Source organism: Chlamydotis macqueenii, chromosome 3 (genome assembly GCF_036417535.1).
Source record: "Chlamydotis macqueenii isolate bChlMac1 chromosome 3, bChlMac1.mat, whole genome shotgun sequence".
Taxonomy (NCBI): domain Eukaryota; kingdom Metazoa; phylum Chordata; class Aves; order Otidiformes; family Otididae; genus Chlamydotis; species Chlamydotis macqueenii.
Window position 1 is genome coordinate 126,633,406 of NC_141558.1, and position 22,928 is coordinate 126,656,333.

The 22,928-nt window shown below is 54.8% G+C and overlaps 1 protein-coding gene and 1 long non-coding RNA gene across 17 annotated transcripts in view; one reads left to right on the forward strand and one right to left on the reverse strand.

Moving 5' to 3' along the window:
• Positions 1-22,928, reverse strand: part of KIZ (kizuna centrosomal protein) — a 130,934-nt gene that overhangs the window by 43,939 nt on the left and 64,067 nt on the right. For 2 of the 16 annotated variants that reach the window (XM_086744348.1, XM_086744349.1), the window contains exon 1: positions 2,878-3,003. The exons of 13 other annotated variants lie outside the window; for them this stretch is intronic. In XM_086744348.1, the coding sequence (XP_086600474.1) occupies positions 2,878-2,957 (80 nt within the window). In that variant the 5' untranslated portion in view covers positions 2,958-3,003. Of the gene's footprint in view, positions 1-260; positions 385-2,877; positions 3,004-22,928 lie in introns of those variants that run through there. One more of the 16 variants, XM_086744363.1, reaches the window with a different exon arrangement.
• On the forward strand, positions 11,196-14,148 carry LOC147601502 (uncharacterized). Its single transcript, XR_015258201.1, has 2 exons — positions 11,196-11,236; positions 12,589-14,148. It is a non-coding gene; the product is annotated as an uncharacterized LOC147601502 (long non-coding RNA).

A 22,928-nucleotide genomic window follows, 5' to 3' on the forward strand; every position in this document is an offset into this window, starting at 1 on the left:
AAAACGGTCACCGCACAGCTCATGGTGCTCCGCAGCACAGTGCTGTGCAAGCACTGAATCAGAGGCAAAGCCAGCACACTTCAAAACTTTTTACGGATCCTGGTGGCTCATTTTCAAACAACCCTGAATTTTCAGTCTACAGAGAAAGCATGTTAGGCTGGGAACTGAGAGCAGAACGGAGTTCCCTGGGCGGCCACAATCACTCTCTAATCTCTGGCATTTCACCAGGCATCGATCTGCAGTGGTATTTGATCTCTCACCTCCCATTTCAACCAGCAGGACTGAGATGCTTCAATATTTTTTTTGAGCTACCAGGCCTTAGTCTCTTTGTGCTTCAGCTCCGCATCCGTAATGCGGGAATAACAGTACTCCTGTCATGACGCCCTGTTGAGACAAGCACACAGAAAATTGCGCAACACTTGGGCATGAGGCAATCTTCCTGTAAAAGTAAGAAACGCCATTTTTACGGTTGTTTTTCTACACCAATCTGACATTAAATCAACCGTTGAGCACCGAGCTGCATCCACCTGAGGAGCCTGGAGCCTGGCCAGAGCCTGCTCAAGCCCTAGCCAGCTGCGCTGGTCCCCTGGGTGGGTTGCAGGGGGCCTGTTCAGCACCGTCTTCTACGTTCAGCTCACACCAGCAGATATTTCTGGAACTGATCATCCTGTCTGGTTTGCACGCTCTGTTCAGGACACCTCAGCATTTGTACGCGTTTACTGCAAAGCGCCCTTAGCGTGAAGCATCTGGCCTCGCTGTCTTGAAAAGCGCAGCTAATTGCAAAGTTAGTCAGGGTGTTAAGTAGAGCACTTAACTACACAATTTATTTACTCTATCGCCCAGGCTGCTCAGACACTGCCTTGCTCACCAGCAACCGCTGCAGGCGAAGTGCTGAGTAATCACAGCACAGCCAGGTCTGTATCAACACAGAAGGTAAACTCTCTGCCCCATTTCACTGATCTTAAGACACCTCCAACCTAATTCTTGATAATTCTGCATACAACACAGGTGCCACTGACCTGCACACCTGCATGCAGTAATTTTTATATTTAGGTTGGACAAGTTACCAGCATTAGGAAATAAAATATGGCCGATGAAGTTTAACATGTAATTTAAGGCACAGTTACAGGGGTTTTTACATGAGTCTCAAGGCAGCCCATGCTGACTGGTTATCAGAAGCCTAGTATCTCGTGGCTAATTTCTCAAGCACTTCAGAATACAGGTGCTTAAAGAAAAAAAACAGGCTTAAGAGAACAGGTGGAAAGAAATAATAATGAGAACTTCCTTCTACTTCGCCAAGAGTCAGATGGGGGACGTAACCAAGCAGCAGCTTCCTCCACCACGTTCAAGCTCTTGCACATACAGCTTATTAGTGGCAGCTCATTGTTTGCTTAAGCACAACTGCGAGCGGAAAGCAGGACTGCAGTCAGGAGAGAAACAGCTGTCGGGTACTTCAGGTCTTGGAACGGTGGCTTGAAATAAGATCAGTGCAGAATTCCACAGCCGGCCTTAAAAAGCTGAAATGCTCCAGTGATTTAACAGAAGTTTTTGTATTTTACACTTCAAAAAGTTGTTTAGATAAAAGGTATCACTTCATCCAAGAAATTCTGAAGAGGCAACTGTAGCACCATTCCCAGAGGTAACTTTTCACACTTCCCAACAGCAGCACACAACTTGCAACCTGGTATCAGCACTACTCCTTGTTTGTCAGCACCGAGGACATGTTTTATTTCGTGTTTTAAAGGACATACAACAGAAGTGGCCCAGGCAGAAAAGGTTGATTTATTTATCACAAGACCTGTTCAGATGGGTCTCCAAAGGAAGCACAGCTTATGCAATCATTCTGCCTGCCTGTAACTCCCCTTCCCCAAATAACTCCTGAACCTTTTGGTGCAATCAAACGAGAGGAGCCGATGTCTGAAACATATCATGTTCCCAGAGGTCTCAGAGGAGCTGAAGAAGGGAAGTCCACTCATGCAGCGTGAGCTCAGCCATAGGCTCAGACAACAGAGAAGCTACAAAAGGGGTGACCAAACTTCACGCTGACTGGGCTTTGCGCAGGCACAAGGCATCTCTGCTCCTAACACGAGGGATACGTGCACACAACGACACAGTTTAAAGCAGCATGCAGTCTGCTGCAATCAGAATGCTCACATTTTAATCAGCCCTCTTCCTTCATTTTCTACTGCCACAGTTTAGATCAAGTGTCTTCCCTCTCTAGGGCCCACATCTTTTAATAATTCCTATACAATAAAAATATACCGTGTATATTCCTGTTCAGGCTTTTAGACTGCAAATTATTCCCGTTTTGTTTGCCAGTGCTCTTCCAGATGAGAGCAGGGTACTAGCAAAGAGAGAGACAGCATTTTTGTCCAGGCAGTATCTCCATGCGGGTTCAGATCCTGACGGCCCCGGAGTCGTTGCCTGTGCCAGCTCTGCCCGTTCGAGCTGCTAGCAGGAGACCCAGAAAGCAAGGACTGCTTACAAAGCGACTTCAGAGCGGTATAACATAAACGATCCCGAGAGACCTCCTCCGGCCGGAAAAAAAGTGCTAATTGACACCAGTTACCGCGGTTATCGCGGCCGGCGCACCGCGAACCGCGCGCAGCCTCGGAGGAACCGGCTGGCGACCCCCGGCCAGAGCCCCTCGGAACGCCTCCCTCGCCGCCTTACGCCTCGCTTTTCTCCCGCAAAGCCGGGCCCGCACCCCGAGGCGCCCCACGAACCCTTTTCTCCCGCGGGGCAGCGCTCCCGGGAAGGCGGGAACCACCCACCTCGGCAGAGCGCGGCCTGCGGGCCCCCCGCCCCGGCTGCGGCCGACCGGAGCGCCCGCGGCTGCCGCCCGCCCCTCACCGCGGCCGGCGCGGTCTGCCTCACCTGTCGCGGAGGCGCCGCAGGGAGCTGCCGAGCCCCAGGCAGCCGGGCGGGGGGCTGCCGGGGGGACCGGGCCCGCTCATGCCGCCCCCCACTGTTTACTCCGGTGGCCGGAGCGACCGCTCCCGCCCTGCCCCGCGCCGGCCCCGCCCCGGAAGGGCGCGCACGCCGCCCCCCCCCCCCGTGGCGCGCACGCGCGTTGCCATGGGGACGGGGCGCGGGTTTCCCGCCCTGCGGGTGCTTATAGGGGGTGTACGTAACGGCTGTCATGGCGGCTCCTCGCCCTCTGTGCTGCCCAGGTTATGGGGGAATGCTCCCAGTTAAAGCGCTTGTTCCCAAATTATGACATCACCCGTCCATTGAGGGTATCAAATCTGTTAATCCCCGCACCGGCAAAGCAGCGGGACGGCTGTTCCACCCTGGCAGGCCTCTGCGCTGGCCCTCCCGAGCTGGGCCCAGGCGGTGATGACTCCCTGTCTCCGGAAAAAACGGGGAGATAGGCACTTGGCAAGGCGCTGGGATGTTAATTCCAAAAATAACTGGGAGCCACCGAACAGTTACAGCAACAGGGCCCGCCTTTCCTTTGCTTGACCAACTTTATTGTACGCCATGTTTTCCAGGAAAAAATAATCCGGAAAATGCAAATGGTGTATTTCCATTTGCATAGAAATCAAACATCTCAGTAAAATTCCCGATTCCTCTTCCTCCGCTGCTGCTTTGTCCCGCTGGCAGAGCCCGTCGATGTCCTCTCACCGCAATCCCTGGGACAGCGGGAAAAGCCACACCGCCTTCAGCGACCAGCCCTGGCAAACCCACCATTTACATCTCTGGCTGCTAAACAAAGCAGAAAAGAAAACCACAATTTTTAATTTTCAGAGAAAAACTCAGATCCCTTTGAAAGGAAGTTGCCAAATTAATGCTTAAATTCCAGTGTCGCAGTAAGGAGAGTTCAAATACCCTGAGAGCATCTGAATTTAAGGAGAAGAAATGCTACATCAATAGACAAAATTGCGGATGGCTATGAAATGCTCAAGCGTAATTAGAACAGCAATCAGTATACAATTAGTACGAGATCATCATCATAATTATCCTTCATTAGAACTTCTGTCCGACCACCGCCACATGAAAGCGTCAGCTGTAGCTGCGAGGCAGGACCGGCGCGGCTGAGGAAGCGGCTCAGGCCACGTGCCGGCGCTGGGTGTCCGGGAGGCTCACGGGCGTCAGGACGAGCTTTCGGGCTCGGGGTGCCTCTGCCAGGCGTCGGTGTCGCGCGAGAGTGCTCCTAGTGTCTTCCAACCCCTTTGGCCTCAAACTCGGATAAACCGAATTTAAATGTAAAGTAAAAAGCTTTGCTGAGTTGATGTAGCGGTACTTAACAGACCCAAATGAGCTTCTGTCACTTGAATAACCATAGCTGCTGTCTGGCTTAGCCCTTGCGTACCTGCTATAAATAAATGGCTCAACAGGCTACGGACGGCTTCAGCTCCTGTAAGAGCATACCTACTCAAGAAAACGCGTATGCAAAGGATTTGCAGATTTGGGAGCCTGTTGCTATTGAATTCACAGAAAAACCGCTCATAAAAGACGTACTGTTCTCCCTCGCTCTCCTGTTTATGGAAAGCAGAGGGGAACTGACAGGTGAAACCGGGCTCTGAGCTTGCCTAGATTTCCAAAGTTGGGCATTTTTCCCCCCAGATCCTCACTTTGCACCCCAGGTCCACCACAGCTTGCCCTTCCTTTAAAAACACCTAAAGGGGAAGAAACGGAGCTGTGGCACCTCAGCTGCGGACACGGTCCCCTGCCCTCCTTGAGAGTTACTTGTAGTACCACGGCTTCTCCAGAGCCTCTGTATCAGCCTGATGTTCCTTCATGGGGGGCAGATAAAATGGAAATAAAAAGGTTTTAATGGTTGCTTCATAGTTAAATTGCTTTTTTTTTCCCCCCAGAAGGTCCCTCATACCAGCTTTCATTGCTAATACCTACATCCAAATAAACAGTCTCCCCGTTGACGCCGAGGTGAGACAGTAAAAACCTGTTATTTCAGAACGTCAGCCATGAACCGCGCTCGGTCGGGCTGACACATACTTTGAGTGCATCGCTGACTGTCGGCACAGAAAACTGTCAAACGCTGTGTGGTGTTTGAACAAGAACACACTTTCACATACTACAATTTTGTTATTTTTCAAAACAGGCAAAGAATCTGGCTTTCTTGAGCCTGTACGAGTGACATACCGGGCTTGGTTCTGGAAGACTAAACGGCTTTCGAAAATATTTGTGCTTGCTAAAATAATATCAAAACTTTCAAGCGCTTCTAGCGCTATCTAAAATTACGGGCACACATTATATTTACATACTGGAAACCCTCATTCCCGAACGGAGATTTCCAGGGGTCGGCTGAAAGGGGTTGATCTCTGCCTGCCAGCTCGGCGCGGGCGGCGAGATTGATAGGACCGCACAGTTTATTTGTCTCCTGGGCTGCCCCAACCCTGGTAGTTTTTGGTTTGGTTTTTTTTGTTTGTTTGTTTTTTTAAACTGTGGGCCACAGTGGAGCAAATGTGAGGGGCAGGGGTGTAACGCCAATGGGGATGGTGCTAACCTGGCCTCACCAGTCCCAGCACTGCGGGCAGTGCAAAGGAGAAGAAAAAAAGTAGAAGACAAAAGCAGAAGAAAGAAAAGCGGACAGGGTTAAAGATGCTGATGTCTTATTAAACAAAAGAAAAGGACATAAGGAGCCTTAGCCTGGTCCCCCCAGTATATTCCCATTTGTTCCTCTCGCCCTTCCGCTCCGTGTCTCAGCGCAGGGCGCGCGCTCACCCTCTGCAGCCCCCGGCCTGCGACGCGATCCCCCGCGCCGACACCGAGGGGCTTCTAATCGACTCAGGAATAATCTTATTACTCATGTCCCTGATAACCAGCATCAGCACCCCATCCCTGAAAGCCTACAAAGAGGAGTGTTTTGTTTGTGTTCTCCCTTCAGTACTTAACACTTCTTTTAGATTGTTTTAATTTAATTTTAATGTAATCTGATAAGAGCTGTAACACTGTCAAAGAAATCTGTCTCCTTCTGTCTTATTAAATACACTTTGAATGAAATTATGCTTTTTTTTTCCCCAATAGCTGCCAAGCGAAAGCATCTCTTGATTTAAATGTAGGGATTGATGTGTGCTAATCTTAACAGCTTTACACGCTCTTTTTAATTCAGGGAGGAAACCGCGTGTGCTCTTAGCATCCTGCTTCCCTCTGGAGAGGCAACAGTATCTTGGGGGGCACAGGATCGCCTCACTGCGATGAGCATCCGGCCGCAGGCTGCTCACCTGCAGGAGAAAAAAGAGATGAGAGAAGGAGAAGAAAAAGAAAGTGAGAAAGACGAGCTTTTGCCGGTTACAGGCCCTCTCTGGTTTTAGCCGAATTTCACTTAACCTGAGAAACAGAAATATTGTTTGACAACGGCCGGAGTAGATTAAACCAAATCACGACTTAAACGCCTCACAGAGAAATGAGAGGTGAAAAGCAGAAGGGGCGATGAGTGGCAGGCCCCGAGGCACACAGCGGACACGCGGATGCCAGCGCCCGGACATTTCAGCCCGGTTCCTTCGCACCGTTTTGCTGTTTCTGCCGAAGTGCAGCAGGCTGGGCTCTGGGCGCGGTTTCTCTGGGAAGGGATTTGCAGAAACACAGACTGCGATGTACGGCACAGAGGTTTTCCCCCTCTGCGCTTATTTGGTTTCTGGGAGCGGCTGTACAGCCAGCTAGAGCTCGCCCACAAGTCACGCCAGGACTGAATACATTTTCTTTTCTTTCTTTCTTTTTTTTTTCCATTTCAATTAGGTTCATAATACATGCCCTGGTAGCTATGTAAAAGACATACAAAAAATTTACATAATGCCCATATAAGTCTTTTTGTTAATGAATCAAGTCCCAAATGAAGAGCACTAATAATACATTAGTAATCAAAGAGCAAATAACACCGGGGAACATATCTCAGCAGAGCAGTTGTGTGGATCCATTTCCCACTGTCAGCGTCAACGCATGGAAATCGTAATTAGCGTGTTGAACTTAATGTTTAAATTTTAATAAATTTAAATGTAATAAAACGCTTTTATTAAATGTTACCGTTCCTTGAAACCTGTTATTACTCGATTCTGATGCATAAATAGAAAATACATTCTCTTACTGAAGAAGGCAGTTTTTGCCGTTGACAGGACAGGTGACATGAGTTCCTCCAGCAAGAACTTGTTAACACAGAAGCCAACGATAATGGCTGATGAAATAAAAAAAAAACAACCCAACTTAAGAACAAGACTAGAGCATTTAAAAGTATATAACGTTTATTAAGAATGTAAGGGCCTTATCCAAAGCCCATTGACATAATTGAAAAGTCTCTGGTAATGTCATTGTCAGTGAGCTTTGAATTAACCCTGGAGAATTTAGACAGGAGCACATGCCACTGTTTACAGCTCGTCTTGGGGCCTGCTTAGAGACAGTTTGCCGGGAAGTAGCTCCCCCTCCCCAGCCATCTCAAAGCGCTTTTCGAGTCTCCTACGCGGCACACGAGGCTCCAAGACCAGAAGGGATCAGGTGTGACCTGACTCAGGCTTTTCCAAGGCCAAGGACCTGGAGAGAACGTCTGGGAGACGTCGGGTCTCGCTGCTTCCCCAGTGCCTCGAAGTCACTTCTGTTTAAAGATGCAGACAGGAGGAATTAACCGGTCTCCACTGAAGTGTCTGCTGTTGTCTGAAGAGGGAAGAGGAGATTGACGGTGTTGAGTTTCCCCGTCCCTGGAGAAACGAGAACTGGGTTTAGGTTTTCTGAGATGCGAGACAAGAGGCTGAATTTGAAGGAGACCACTCACAGCAGGCAGTCAAAAGGCTCTGTTCCTGTCCTCTCTGAAATCACCTCTGCCCTACGCTCCGGAGTGCCCTGCACAACCACCGCTGCAATCTCTGTTGCTCGATCTGAACCAGTTCTGCTGTCCTTCTGTGCAGGACAGACTGTTTTGTGCTATTTTAGATCGTTATGGAACGGCTCTTTCAGGCCTGCAGTAACCAAAAAGAAGGCAGGAAGAAGACGACGGCTCAAGACTCAACCACCAAGAGCTCAACTTCGTTACAAATCGTGGAGAACATCGTTCATGGGGCTCAAATCTGCCTCCGCCATGCCAAACTCTCCACTCTCCACTCCTCCTGCGCCCGAGTGTCTCATCTTAAACGCCTCATCCCTTGTCCCACGTCAAGACCATGCCGTGGTTTTGCCAGGATCCTGCTTCTGGAGAACAGCAGCTTTGTGGCCACATTCCTCCCAGCTCCCCATCCACCGCCCACTCCCCGTCTCCAACCAGCGAGGCGGGCAGGGCAACCACGGCTTGGCCCCTCGGCTCCGTCTCTCTCCATCTTAACGCTTGCTGCTTTGAAGGGCAGAGACCCATCAGGCTCGTTCGTTAGTATTTTAACAAATGAGTCGATGAATCTCATGTACTGGCTGAAATACTGATAAAGTTTTTCTCCTACAAGCCACGAAAAATTAAAGGCAAAATATAAAATAACTGGGAAATTCTTTTAACTGAGTTAGATCACGTTTTCCTCTTAGCACCACGTTTTGTAGCGACCTGTTTTGAAGAGGTGGTCCCTGTGTTGACAGGGACAGGACATTTCGGGAAGGTAAAAAGCCCCAGGCTGAAGGGGAGAGCGCCCGGCCTATTGTCTGGTTTGATTAATGAAGCCTTTTGCGTAGCGAGATAATGCGATGTTTACTGAGCGGGGAACGCTGCCGCGCAGCAGAAATATCAGAAGTATGAATAATATCCGTACGATAACGACATCAATAAGCTAATCTATGTATTACTGCGTTCTACTCAAAAATGCCGCAAATGATATTTGTTTATTTCGGAATTGTCAGCCGCTTGGATGCACTCATCGCCGGGTTCAACAAGTGCTCCAGGCTCCAAGGGCTGGAAACAAAGGGAAGCGGTTGGGTGAGCCCGGCGGCGTAGCACTGTTTGGGGCAAGGGACCAGCGCGCCAAGGGCCGCTCCTGGCGCGGGGAGACGCCGCGCTTCGGGCAGGCGCTGACAGACGTGGGCTCGTTCCAGAATCCCTCGCTACCGTCAGCCAAAATACTTAAATGCCTGAGGTTTGGAGCTGAATGTCCGGACCCTCCGAAGTGCCGGAGACGCCGGCAGAGCGCTGCCCGCACAGCCTGGCCAGGTTTCGTGAGGGGCAGTAACCGTGCGCTGCTGCTCCGGGGTCTCCGTGCCTTTCAAATCCGGTTCCAAGCGGCCACGGTGTTTTTCACTTCTGTCCCAACCTGCCATGCCGCTTTCCTGCGGTTCATTAACCATTTTCCCCCGTGTCCCACGCAGAAGATTGTCCAGGTGATGAATGAAAGGATCCATACATGCAAACCGTCCATTTGTTTGCCGAGCAGGAAAACAGACGAGACCATTAAATTAATTAAACTGTTCCTGCTCGCTGCTCGGCACCGCCGGGCCCTGCCCTCTGTGCTCCGCGTAGCACGCGCAGCGGTAAGCGGTCGTGCCAAACGCCAACAGGAACCCGAGGCAGAAGCTGGCGCAAAGGTTTGGGACGAGGCAGAAAATAACGCCAGCGGTGCATTTAGGGGTGCTTGGGGCTCGGTTTCGGCTCTGCGCTCGAGGAGACCCCTACGTCAGCGGGGCCGAAACCGAGCCCCGGCAAAAGCGACGGTCTGGGCTGAGCGTCGGGATCTTGGTCCCAGCGGCGCGGGTGCTGCCGAGGCGGGTGCCCCGTCTCCATCAGGAGAGGCCAGGCCTGGGGCACCCAGCGTCCGGCCGTGGCCCGGAGCGCGTGCCCCCGCAGCAGTGCCATGCCCCGGGTGACCACGGGTCTTGCTCCTCCAAAGGCAAGTTCTCGCCCCCCCGCAGCCCCACGGGTGATTGCAACCATCCAGTAAACTTTTTAACGACCAAGTCCGTATTCTTGCTCAATTAATACACTCCGCTCACTGCTTTTTTATTATTATTTTTTTTAATTACAGAAGTGCATTCGTTTGCTGCGCCTCGAGATGCTCGCCGCTCTGCGCCCCGCACCACCCCAGGCAGCCGGGGCAAAGGGGCTGAGAACGGAAGGAAAAAGGGAGAAAAAGCAAAAAAAAAAAAAAAGATAAATAAAAGCAAGCGGCCCCGCAGCCCCCCCCCGCTCCAAGCAAGCGACCGGAGGCAGACGCCCTCCGCCCGGACGGCGCGGTTCCCGGGAACTGCTGCCCCCGGTCCCTGCGGGGCTCGGTCCCCGCTCTACCGGTGATGACACCGACAGCCCTGCGCCCGCCCCGCCCCGCATCGCCGCCCCGCACCGCACCGCACCGCGGCTCCTGCCCGCGCCCAGGTAGGTCCCGCCGCTTCCCGCCGCCCTGCCTCTCCGCTCTTCCCGCGTCGCTTGCCCCGGGGGGCTCCGTTCTGGCGGTTTTATCACGGCGGCAGCGCGGCCGCGGAACGGACGCTCGCTCGCACGGGCGGCGCGGGGCACTTCCCGCAGCTGCGGCGCGGCGGCGTTTTGCCGGAGGGCGCTGCGGTCCCCGGGGCAGATCCCCGCCGCTCCTCAGCGACAGCGGCCGAACGGGAACGGCCCCGGCCCTCGCCCCCCGACGGCAGCGGCTTCTGACACCCGGGGGCCGTACGGAGGCTGCGGGGCTGGAAACTCGGGTGGGTGCGACGGCAGCGGGGGGCAGCGGGGGCGGGGGGGACGCCCGACCGGCTGGGCTGTCGGGGGGGAAGCCACGGGCTGTCGGTAACCGGCTCGGCCCCGACGGCGGGGACCGGCCCCGGGCGGAGCAGCCCGGCTGGGTGATTTGGGGGGGGTCTGTGTGATTTGGGGAGGGGGTGGGTTCTTTGGGGGGTCTCCCCCAGGCTGTGCCCCCCCCCCCGGCCCGGCGGCAGAGCCCCTCCGCCCGCACGGGCCGCAGCCGGGGCCCGGGGGATGTCACCGGGAGCCAATTACCGCTGCAGAGCCGTCCCCTGTCCCCCCGGCACTGTCATTTCGGAAATGGGATCATTTGCTGTCGTATCGCACTAAATAGCACCCAGCCGCCTAAATTGCCGGCTTCTGAAAAGCCACCCATTGGAATAAATTGCACAGCGGCTCTCTTGGCTCCGGCTTCGTTCTTTTTATTATTATCTTTTTTTTTTTTTTTCCTGCCCCCCATCGCCTCACGGGACCGGCGAGCTGGCGGGTAAGCGGCGCCCGGCAAAGCCCCGGCCGGAGCCGCTGAGCCCGACCTGCGCGGTTTTTATTTTTTATTTTTTATTTTTTTAATTTTTTTTTTCTCCCCCCGCGGAGGCCGAGGTGCCTTTCGGTGAGAGCGGCTCCGCGGATCGCTGGGGACATCGGCGGGTACGTGAAATTACCCGGGTGGGCTGCGTGGGGCTGCGGCGCTTCCCGGAAAGAAAAGAAAAAAAAAACCGAGGGGGGAAAAAAGGTGGGGGGTGGAGGGGGAGGAAAAGGAGAGGGAAAAAAGGAGGGGAAAAAAGGAGCAAAAAAAAGGAGGAAAGAGGGGGAAAAAGGGGAGGCAAAAGGGGGAAAAAGGGTGGAAAAGGGGAGAAAAGAGGAAAAAGGGAATAAAAGGGGAAAAAAGGAGGAAAAGGGAATAAAGGGGAAAAGGGGAAAAAGAAAAAAGGGGGAAAAAGGGGAAAAAGGAAAAGGGGGAAACAGCTCGTACAAAGGAGGGAGAAGGGAAAAAGGGGGGAAGGGAAAAAGCGGAAAAATGGGTTAAGAGGGAAAAAAAGGGGGAAAAAAAAAAGGAAAAAAGGGAGGGGAAAGGGAAAAAAAAAATCCCTCGTATTCCCCCTCCCTATTTCCGGCCGGCCCGGCCGCCCGCCCCCCGGCGGCCCCTGCCCCAGTGATTCCCCCCCCCCTCCGCGGGGCTGCCCCCGCACCGCGGCCGCCGTGGGACCGGTCTCGCTGCTGGTCCGGCGAGGGACCCACGGGTGGCATCGTTCCTCCTGCCCACCGTCCGCCTTGGCAAGCACCGGGAAAGGACACGGCCCGCAGGCTTTTCCAACGCTGACTGAGCGGTGCGCGCACAGCCCCAGTTAAAAAAAAAAAAAACAAAACAAAAAAAAAAGCGCCCACGATGAGGCCTTTTCTCCATATTAGAAAAATAGCTCATTTTAACGAGGGGCAATTAAACCGCACTTCATTTTACCTGGGAGCTCACAATAGGCTTGGCAACAAATTGCCTTTCCCCTGCGCCGTTAATTACCGGTGACCTGAGACCCCCGGCCCCCCGCGCTCCACCGACCCGCGGGGTTCGCGTCCCGCGCCCGCGCAGCTATTTCGGCCGGGCCCTGGCCTCCCCCGAGCCCCCCGCCGGTTTGAAAACCGCTCCCAGGGGACCGCGCTGCAACCGGGAGATTCAATTCAATAAATCCCGGCCTTTGCTTCTCCCACCCCCGGCCTCTGCTTCTCCCACAAATGGCTTTTTTTTTTTTTTTTCCTCCTCCAAATATTTCCTTTTCCAAGTTCCTTTTCAAAAAGGAAAAGAAAAAAGAAAGAAACAAAAAACCAAACTGAAGAACAACAGGAAGAAAAGAAGGGGGGGGGGGAGAAAAGAAAGAAACTGTTCTCCTTTCTTTTCCCTGTATGCAGGGTAATTGATAGGCTCTATCAGAGGTCAGGATTTGCATAAGAATTAAGAGCAGTAAATTAATTTAATATTCCATGCACATCTCCAATTATTCCCGCAGACCTTTGTCTCCGCGGCTGGCAGAGAGAAGGTTCAGCTGCTCTTCAACCAAACAACATCTGTGCAGTTAATAATTTGATAAACAGCTCGTACAAATAGTTCCTGAATTATCTGCCAGCCCAATGACTGTTCCGTTTCGGAACGCTTGGCAGGGGTTGCGCCGCGCGGTCGGGGCTTTGTGGCCCCGTTCCGGCGATGGGGCTGCCCGGGCAGGCGTTTTCCCTCCCCACCTCTTAAATATAATCAACGAAACCCCGGCAATAACAATACGCAGAATTAGCGATTACCAGTAATTAACAGAAGCTCCCCCCCCCGCCCCATAGCGGCCGGGGTGCGGGGGGAGATCCAGCGTTAGGGAACGGAGGTGGCTCCTTGTCCCTCCTCCACGCTGGCCCGTCTCCGCGTCTCCCCGCGCGGCCCACGCCGCTGCCTCGAAGCCCCGCGACGGTGCCCCGCTCGGCCCGCCGCGGTTCCCAACGCGCACGTCCGAGGAGCCACCAACAGCAGGGGCAACGCCCGCCGTTGCGACCGGGACGAGGACCTCGCGTGGGCACGGACGGCCCTCGCTGATTGTCCTGTTAGCGAGGCTTCTGGGGTGGGATCACAAGCGCGCGCAGACCCGCGCAGAAAGGGAAGGGTTTGCACGGACGCTGGGCACCCGCTTGTAGCCAGCTGGGACCCAGCGAAACCGCGTGGCTAACGAAGATGAGCGGGAGGGCTAATTGGTTCCAGGGTACGGAACCCAAGTTTGGAGAGCAGGCTCGACACGAAGTGCTAGGCTGTAAAGAGAGGACCCGGCACTGGTCCTCAAACGCCACAGAGGTTCCTCAGCGCACAGCTCTAAACGCCACGGGGCCACGGCCAGCGCGGCGCTCCCCGGCCAGCACCGCAAGGGCGTGGCGGCAAGGAGCACAGGGCGACGGCCGCCCGAAACCCACCAGCGTCCGGCCGAGAGGAATTTGCCCAGGGAAGAGTCGCACCCCACACACCTTGCGGGTTTGCTGTCGGGCCGTGCGCTGAGGAAGGGGATCGCGGGCAGCGCGGGTGATTTTTATGCGGCCAGGGAGCGCGGTTTCCGGATCTCTCCCCAGAGCTGCGTGTAATTGTGTTTCCCAGACAAATAACCGACCTTGTCCTTTGTCCCTGCCCCAGACCGCGCGCCCAATTACTCTGCTGGAGTGCAACGAGGAGGAAAATTAAATTTGCACACTGGGTGCTGTTAATAAATCCGGCGGCCACCTAATTTTTCTGCTAATGAGCCTCCCGGCGAGGACACCGAGGGGTAGGGCGGTGGCATCCCCTGAGGTCGCTCAGCTTCGCCCCTGTGCTCACTGTCCGGACGTCAGAGCTGCAGCACCCGGTCCCCCAGACGTGGCCACGCCGCCTGCCCCCAGCACTCAGGGGTGCTGCCCGCGTGGAGCAGGCGCTGTGCCGGGAGCGCGGGCTGTCACCGGCGGTCAGCGGTGTGTCCAAAGGGTTCCCCTAGTGATCCCACCACTCCTCACCTCCATCAGGCATTAAGCATCACTCCAAAATTAATAAAAAGTTGATTTTAACAAGATTATGAAGTTCTTCAGGCTAAAGGAAAGGTTAATGTTCCTCTCCATCGTCGTGCAGCTTTCCTGTCTGCTGTCACAAAGAGTTGGTTTTTCTCTCGCTTTTAAAGAGAAAATTCACGCGGTGAGTAAGAATCTGGGAATAACGACACAAACAGGCCCGAAAGCATCCAGGGCCAGATCTGGACGGACGCCTGTGGCTCAGTAAACCACAGCAGGCTTATCCCTGCGTAAACAACGCCCGGCCGAACGCGGCACCCGCCGGCTGGGTGGGACAGGGCAGCGAGTCACCGGGTACCCCCCCTCCCGTGGGGAGACCCCACACGGAGATCCCGTGGCCGCAGCCGCTGGGACCCGACTGCAGCGCTGGACTGCACCGCGGCGCACCAGCATCACCCCAAAGCTCCCCGCGGTGAGTCAGCCCCTTGAATATGCAACACCTGCAGCTCCAGGGCTGCTCAGAGCAGGGATTTGCTAGAAAATGGACTCTTCTCCCCCCCAGCCCTCTCCAAAATTCAGATTCAGATCAATCCACTGTGCCGTCTCCAGAGCCTGAGGCTGTTCTGACCCGAGATCGGGTTTTACCCCATCTCTGGTTAAAAGACCCTCACGCAACCCCTGGTTTTTGCTTTGGAAACTCAATGGGCTGCTGCAAGAAATTCAAATCCCCCTTCTGCAGCCCCCAAACCCTAACGCTCTGTGCTGCAAGGAGGGAACCGGCCCCCAGCTGCGTTCGGCCACCCCCGCACGGGGTGTCCCCCAGCTCCTCATACGTTTGGGCCTGGCACGGTGGATTTTAAAAGCAGGGAGACGCAACGCTGGTTCTCGCGAGCCGGGCGTCGTCGCCGCTGTGGGTTCCCCCTCAGAGCTCTCAAGCCCCTTTGGTCCCCCAGTTTAACCACAGCGAGAGGATTTCAACACCAACGCCCGCCAAGCGGTGGTGGGCACCTTGACGAACGTTTGCAGAGCTTCGAGCAGACAGCGCCGTACCTGCATAATTTTTGTCTTATTCCAGCCAGGCCACGGAGCCCACGGGAATCCCGGCGCCGCCACACCAGCCGGAGGCACGGCTGCACCACCGCTGCATGGAGCTTCCTGCAGCGTCGCAGGGCGATGCATCCCAGGCGCCGGGGGAGGGCGGCGATGCTCCGGCAGCACAACTGCCCCCCCCCGCTCCTCCAGAAACCCCCCCGCAGCCCTGCACATCTTCCCTGTTTAAGGTAACTGGGCAGAAACCGACTTTGCTGGTCAAATACGCTCCATCCATAGCCAGTCCCGCGGGAAATACTTGTAAAGAGAAGCAGCTGTAAGGCGTAGATACAAAATAAACAAGCTACCAAACAGCTTCAGGTGCTGTGGGAGGGTTTTTTTGGTGTTTTTTTTTTTTATTTTTTCCTCATTCCCTGTGAAGGCGGGGTAAGGGACACACTGTGGGATAAGGTGCCGTGGGGACAGGTCATGGGATAAGGTCCCATGGGGACACGCTGCCTCTCACTCACACAGCTCGACCCTTCCCCGCCGGCTCAAAAATCCAGAATCGACGTGAGGTCGCCATGGGTCTGGTTCAGGAGAGGATCCATCCCCGGGCAGGCAAGTGCCCAGCGGCTCTTTGGCGGAGCTTGGACTTCACTCTCCAGAATTTCCCCCAAACAGAGATGAATTTAAGGAAATGTTTGTCTCATTTGTGTTGGATAAACTGCCGCAGGCGCCGACGGGAGCGCGAAAGCTGCTTTCCTGCTGCCATTTTTTTGGAGCCGTCTCTCTTTACAGACTTGCTCATCGAGTTGCTGTGCCTCTCTTTTTTTTTACTGAGCCGTAGAAGCGTCTGTAATGAGAGATTAAAACAGTAGTCGTGCCCCGTGATTTATTTTTTAAATTCTTGTGCCTGCGCGTGTGTAAACTACGCCGAGTCGCCCGGCTGCAGGCCGAGGATAAATAACGCACCGCAATATATTCAGAGATTGAGAATGCAAAGCGCGGAAAAAGATGTGGACGAGGAAAAGGCGTTTTCTGGGCGGTAAGTTATTGGGCTTGAGCGGCGGGGGGGAGAGGCTGGCGGCGGGGGGGGATTTGCTCCTGCCTTCCCTCCCGCAAATAAATCACCGCCTCGCGGTGCTTGCGCCTGAATAAAATATGACAGGTCTCTCTCGCAGGGCCGGCACGCGGCGCGGTAACAAGTCGCACCGCTCGCCATGCATACTGACTGCAAATTGGGTGGGTTATCAGCTGCCGCCATAAAAAAAAACCAGCAACCTCTTCCCCCAACTGATTATGAACCTCATGCATAGCAAATGACAGAGCAATAACGCTCGCGCTGCCTGCGGCGGAGGTAAAAAAAAAAAAAAAAATATTTACAGACTGACAGGCTAATGGACACTTTCCCAAAGAGCGGTTAGAAAGAAGTAGTAAATGGGCCCGCGCTGATGCGGGGCAGCGGGCCCGGTCAGGGATCAAGACACGCGGCGCCGTATCGGATAACACATAATTGGCAGGTCACATCCAAATGAGTGTAGTCATGCATCATCCGGAAGGCTTTTGCCGGTTATAAAGACACTTGTAAACAATTCAGCCGCCGAACACGGCAATAATATGTTGATCCGGCATGTAATGAGGTGTTCCTGGAATCAATAAACCAGTCATGAAGAGCAGGGAGCAGGGTCAGCGCCTGCCTTTTTGATGACCTTTCCTGGCTGGTAAGGACATCATATACTCTGAAGAGGACTTTTCTCATATTGCAGAAGGCGCCGAGTGTCAGAACTTCCATTCGCGGCAAGCAAATGAACAGCCGGGCTCTGCATGCTAATGAAGTCCAGGCTATTTTCCACCTTTTCATCTGCACATTATGCTCTTGACTTTGGAGAAGGTGGGAATTAGGTTGGACCCTCGTGTCAGACTGCCTGATGGCTCGGCTCCGGAAAACTGGTAATTGAAGCTGATGACTGATGCGGAGGAGGCCTGAATTTGGAAATAAACAGTTTCAAGCACTGCATGTCATTTCTAGAGAGACTGCTGAGTGAATGGAAATGAGCTCCCTTTCGCCAATCTAATGCAGTTTCTCAGCGGGAAAAACACCGTCTTCGAGGCAGCCATGCCAGTCATTAAGATTTAAACGTTCCGGCCGTAATGTAGGGAACAGCACCTGCCTTCGCAAGCGGCGCTGGCGGAAATGCCGCCCCGCGCCAGGCTCTGCGCTGGCTCTCCAGCCCGGAGGAGCCCCTGCTCGCTGGGCTGGCATAAACGCACGTCAGCGCAGCCGTCGGCCTCGGACAGATGAAACACAGACACGGAGTTTCTCGACAAGGCACTTGAAGGCCAATATTTTCAGGCTCGAATATGAATGCTCTGCCATCCTCGCTGCTGGGAAATGACGGAAAAGACGTTGTCGGCCCTTCCAAAATCCTACCTGGTGTCGCAAAACTGAGCAGAGCAACTTCCTTGCTGGGGCAGAGGCAGCCCCAGCAGCCTGGCCAAGGTTTCCAGGGCTTCGGAGCATTACTGTTGGGATGAGTTAGTTAGCTTGTTAGTTAACGACTCGTTAGCTACGGCAGGGTAGCAAGGACACGCATGGATTTGAACGAGCAGCAGAGGATGCTTCCCCACGCATCGCTCCCACTCGACACCACTGCAAAGCCCTTACTTCCACCCATGCGGAACGGTTCGCACGCAACATGGAAAATAAGGGCTCCTTATGCTTTGGATTTCTTTTTTTAAAAACCATTTTTATTTTTTTCACTCCCAAGCGCTGCCCCAGCAGCGAGCGCAGAGCTTGCTGGTAGCTGAGCTCCCTCAGGCGTTGCCCCTCGAGCGCGGGCAGGACGGGGACCCGCCAGCTTGGGGTTTCTCATGCCGAGGTACCCGGTGGTGGTGTAAGGTGGGGTGCGCGGCAGACAGGGGCTCCCCAGAAGCCCCCTGGCACCCTGGCCAGAGGCCACTGCGCCGAGCGTCCCCCCGCATCCCCCCGGAGCTGCCGCCGCTCCCCCAGCGCTGCCGTCTTTCCCCTCGGAGCCGGCTGCACCTCAGGAGTGGGTCTGTTTGTGTAATAGTTTGCAACCCTTCAACATGAAAGGATACAGAAGGATGCAAGTTATTATTATGAAAATGAACCAAGCAACAGACAAAAATATTCTGAAGATGTAATCTGCCGTCCCCACAATGCGCTCGCAGAGAAGAGCACTTGGCAGGCAGAAGAGTCGTCGCCAGATACATTGCCTTTTGTTAAATTGCTTCTGCTCTGACAATGCCTTTTAAAACCGCATGCAATCTTAATTTAAAATACCGAGTACCTAGAGGTAGAGGGGCCCGACGCCGGTCCTCCAGCGGGGATTTGTCCAAAGCAATTCCGCCGGCTTACCGCCACTGTTCCCGGCTTTAATCACACGGTGAACGGGGGAGGCGGAATTCCGCTGGTAGGAACCTGGGCCTGATCCAACGTCACTAAAAATCAACGGAGCAAGGATTTACTTCTTTAAAGAAGGGAAGCCTGCCTGCCGCCTCGCTCCTGTCCAAACCTTTGTCACCTCCAGCTAGTAAGGAAGGTCCCCTCCCTGTGCGGTTGGTTTTCTCGTGCAAGATGGAGGGGTAAATGCAAAATTCACCTTTTCCTGTGTTTTTTCACTGTCTTTGAAAGCGGTTAAATGTACGGAAGGGCTAAATGGAGTAGTGCAGGAAATGAGCACATTTTTGTTTTCCAAAGACCGTGTGGTAAAACCACCCCAGCACAGGCTCTCGCGTCCCTCCCAGCTCCGCACCTGCCGGCCGAGCCCAAGCTCTGCCAAGAGTGACGGCGCGCATGCGGGAGCCGGTTGGGCACCCCCTAACTCGGCGTTCGCCAAACCAGCCCGAAGGGAGCCAGGCGCCCAGGCGGCACGGCGGCAGCGCGGGCGGCGTCCATCGCGAAGCGCGGGCGTACCTGGAGGCAGGGCACGGCGGGGCGAGGCGTCTCTGGGCTCACCCCGTCCGTCAGCGCTCCTCCCGGCCTCGTTAATAACCTCCCTCCCGACGCTAACGCCGCCGGGAAATTATGCAGTGTTGATGTTTCCGTGCAGCCGGAACAGGCTGCTGACACGCATCGGCCATTAGCGATTCACACCGAGGAGCCTCTGCTAATTGCGCAGAATGTAATTAGTGATTATGTAATATCTAAGCTCTTGCAACTGTCATTAATGTCCACTATTCACCAGAGATAGTTCTTACTGAATTAGAGAATGATTACTGCATGGTAAATCTACTTAATCCTAAATATGCTAATTAACACCGCCTGCACTTTAGACAGTGGTTAAAAGCACTGGTAACCTCACCAAAGGCTGCGGCACACCAGAGTCTAAATTGCTTGCCGTGGATTTTCCTTCAAAAGGTAAATTTGTTTAATTAAACGCTACAGTAAACTGTTAGGCACAGCTATTGATTAGTGCAATCCGAGCGAGGGTTTTCTGTAACGGATCTAGTGAGGTGCGGCCGCAGGGCGGCCGTGCTCCCGCAGCATCCCGCTCTACACCAGCATCCCGCTCTACACCAGCATCCCGCTCTCCCACAGCATCCCACTCTCCTGCAGCATCCCACTCCCCTGCAGCATCCTGCTCTACACCAGCATCCCGCTCTCCCGCAGCATCCCGCTGTCCTGCAGCATCCCACTCCCCTGCAGCATCCCGCTCTACACCAGCATCCCGCTCTCCCGCAGCATCCCGCTGTCCTGCAGCATCCCACTCCCCTGCAGCATCCCGCTCCCCCATAGCATCCCGTTCTCCCCCAGCATCCCGCTCCGGGCACGGCCTCGACACAGCCCCTCGCCAAGGCGGCTCCCTGCGTGCCCGTACACACGCGGATGCTCCCAGGGAGGCACGAGGTCACCTGCGGAGCCTTCTGAAAGCCCTCCCTCCAGAATTAAACTCCGTACCCCCTGGGTCACAAACCATAACACTGCCCCGGGCAGATACAGGAGCCTCCCTCAGTAAACTCTTGCTTCAGTCGTAATGGTAAGATTTACTGGTGTAAACCAGCCTTCAGGTATTAGCTGCTACCTGCTGAACGAATGGAATAAGTAGAGCAATTGTACGGGTTTTGAAACGCCCCTTTGGAATGCTGGGGCTGTTTAATGTATTCAGGTTTTCCGTAAAAAAAAAAAAAAAAAAAGACTGTCATGAACCCCGAGGATAATAGCATTTTGTGATTTATGAAGATTCTTCCTGCTTATATATTTTATATAAATAATACTCCTGCGTGTGTCTCTGCACTCATTCATAATCAAAAGCCGCACTGGCTGTAAAAAGAGTTTGCGTCGTAACATATTTAAAATCAGCTTACAAAAATTGGATAACTAATATATCAGACGCCAAATAAGTCACCGCAGCGAGCACACCAAACGGAGAATTAACAGCACAACGCAATCCACGGCACGCTTTATCAGCAGGCTGACACAACAAAAGAAGGCAAAACAAAAACCCCCACAAAAGCAAGTTCCTCCATGAAAAACAAGAAGTGAAAAGGACGATAAGATATTAAGCACACTCTTCATTTACCTGCGCGCATTAAATGTTCCAGCCGACGAGGAGATTGCAAGGGCTCTCCGAAAGCCGTGCCGCACGGCATGGATCAAACCGGCGCTGTGCTGCCAAGCCGGGGGGACAAGACTGTGGGAGACAGGGGCATCACAGGAGGCTGGGAGAACGTGCCCTTGGCTGGGATGAGGGGATGTCCCTGGTCCCACTGCCAGCATCGCGGGACACTGGGAGAACGTGCCCTTGGCTGGGATGAGGGGATGTCCCTGGGCCCACCGCTGGCATCGTGGGATGCCGGGAGCACGTGCCGTTGGCTGGGATGAGGGGATGTCCCTGGGCCCACCGCCGGCATCGCGGGACGCTGGGAGCACGTGCTGTTGGCTGGCATGAGGGGATGTCTCTGGGCCCACCGCCGGCATCGCGGGACGCTGGGAGCACGTGCTGTTGGTCGGGGCAAGGAGACGTCCCCGGATCCTCGTCTGCACTCTGCTCCCACCGTGGCACACCTCCAGCTCCCGGGCCCCTCCGCTTGCCGAAGGCGCCCAAAGGGTCCTGGCTCTGCCAAGCGACGCCAAAACCGCCGCCCCAGCAGCCGAGGCTCCCGGTCCCGCTCACCCGCAGGAAAGAAACCCCTCTAGATTCCAGTTCAGAACCCAGGGCTCCAGACTAGCACAACAGCGTCAGAGCCCTCGGGCCAGAACCGGCCGCAGGACGTGCGGGGACCCCGGGTACTGGGGCGCTTTGTCCGGGGCAGAGCTGGATTTCAGCCAGCCCGGCTGGCTGGGTTGTGTGCCTTGGACACTCACAGTCGCTCTCCAATGACAGTTACAGGAAGGTTTGGCCCAGGCAGACTCAGTATGCGAGGGTGACAGCCGTATAATCCCGCGCCTTAGCAGTCCCCGTGCATTTACTTTGTAAAGGAGCTGTTTCAGCCCGTGGCATTGAAAAGGAGACGTCTCCGGCACCTAAATAAAGATTTACACAGGAGGCCTGACCCTACTGCTGACTGAGAGGATTCTTTTCCATCATCACTGTCAATACCACGGGCCCTGAGCTCGGCAAACCGGCAGAAGGTTTGCGGGGTCAGCTCCACGTGTTTTAAACGCCCCGGTACGTGCAGCAGCCGTAATTAAGAGATGAAAATATACGTGTGGGAGCGGGGAAGGAGGAGGGTAGGGTAAGTCCGTGAATTCACACGTGGCATCCCGGTCTCACATGGCTTTGAAAAGCTGGGCTGCCCCTGCCCTGCTCCTCCTTTCCCAGGGGCTCGCAGGAGCATCCCTTCAGTGCCCCCGCCCTGGGGGCTCAGTGGCCGTGGGATGTCCTTGGCGTTCCCAAATCCCAGGCTGCTGGATGGAGCAGGGCTTCCTGAGGAACCCAGCTTTTCTGTCTGTTCTGAAAAGAAAATCGCCAGCACGGGCAAGGATGCCAGAGCTGTCAACAGCACACCAGGCAGCAACTAAAAACATAGCGCAAGTGGTTCAAAGTGAATATTGTTTTTAAAATACCTCCGTCCAGCTACGGTAACTCCTCATTCGGCTCTCTCACCCTTCGGAATGGGAAGCCGCAGAAGACGGTCAATAGGTAACGGCTGCTATTTCACTCGCAGGCCTTCTCCGCCACAACACAGGCGACAAGGCGAGCCCGTTAGCGCAGCGTCACACTCCTCGCGGGCGACGGGGGCTCCGGCCGCTGCCCTGCTGTCGTGCGGAGCCCTGCGGCTGGCGGGGTGGGATCCAGCCCGCGCGCGGCCGTGGGCAGCATCGCCATCACAGGGCCGGCTGCACATCCCGTCCCCCTTGCCTGCACCACACTAACCGCGTTTGCTCCTTTGCTGACGCGTGGTCCCACCGGAAAAGCTCACCTTTCTCCAGCCCTGCCTTGGGGCCTGTCGACTGGAAGCGTTCCGGCAGGGAACGGCCCGTTTGCAGCTGTAGCAGCGCTCCCTTCAAAAGCCAAATCCTGTATTTCAGCCACAGCCTGTACCCCATTGGTATTTTTAATTAGGGAACAGCCCGGCAGCGTGCGGTCTCACGCTGGGCGCGCGGGCGGTGGATGCTCTGAGGAAGGATGTGGGGCCAGGGCCCCACGAGCAACCCACGCCGCCGGCCGCAGCCGCTGGACCCCAAATTGCGAGGGGCCAGCCAGGAAGGGCTCTAATCCCTCTTGGCGGGGCCTGGGGGCTGCAGAGCCCACCCCAGCCCCTGCTGCACCAGAGCCAGCGACGCCCAGCCGCAGGAGCCACGTGCGCGCAGAGCCCCAGGCTCTGCGAGCTCCCTCCCCGAAAGCGT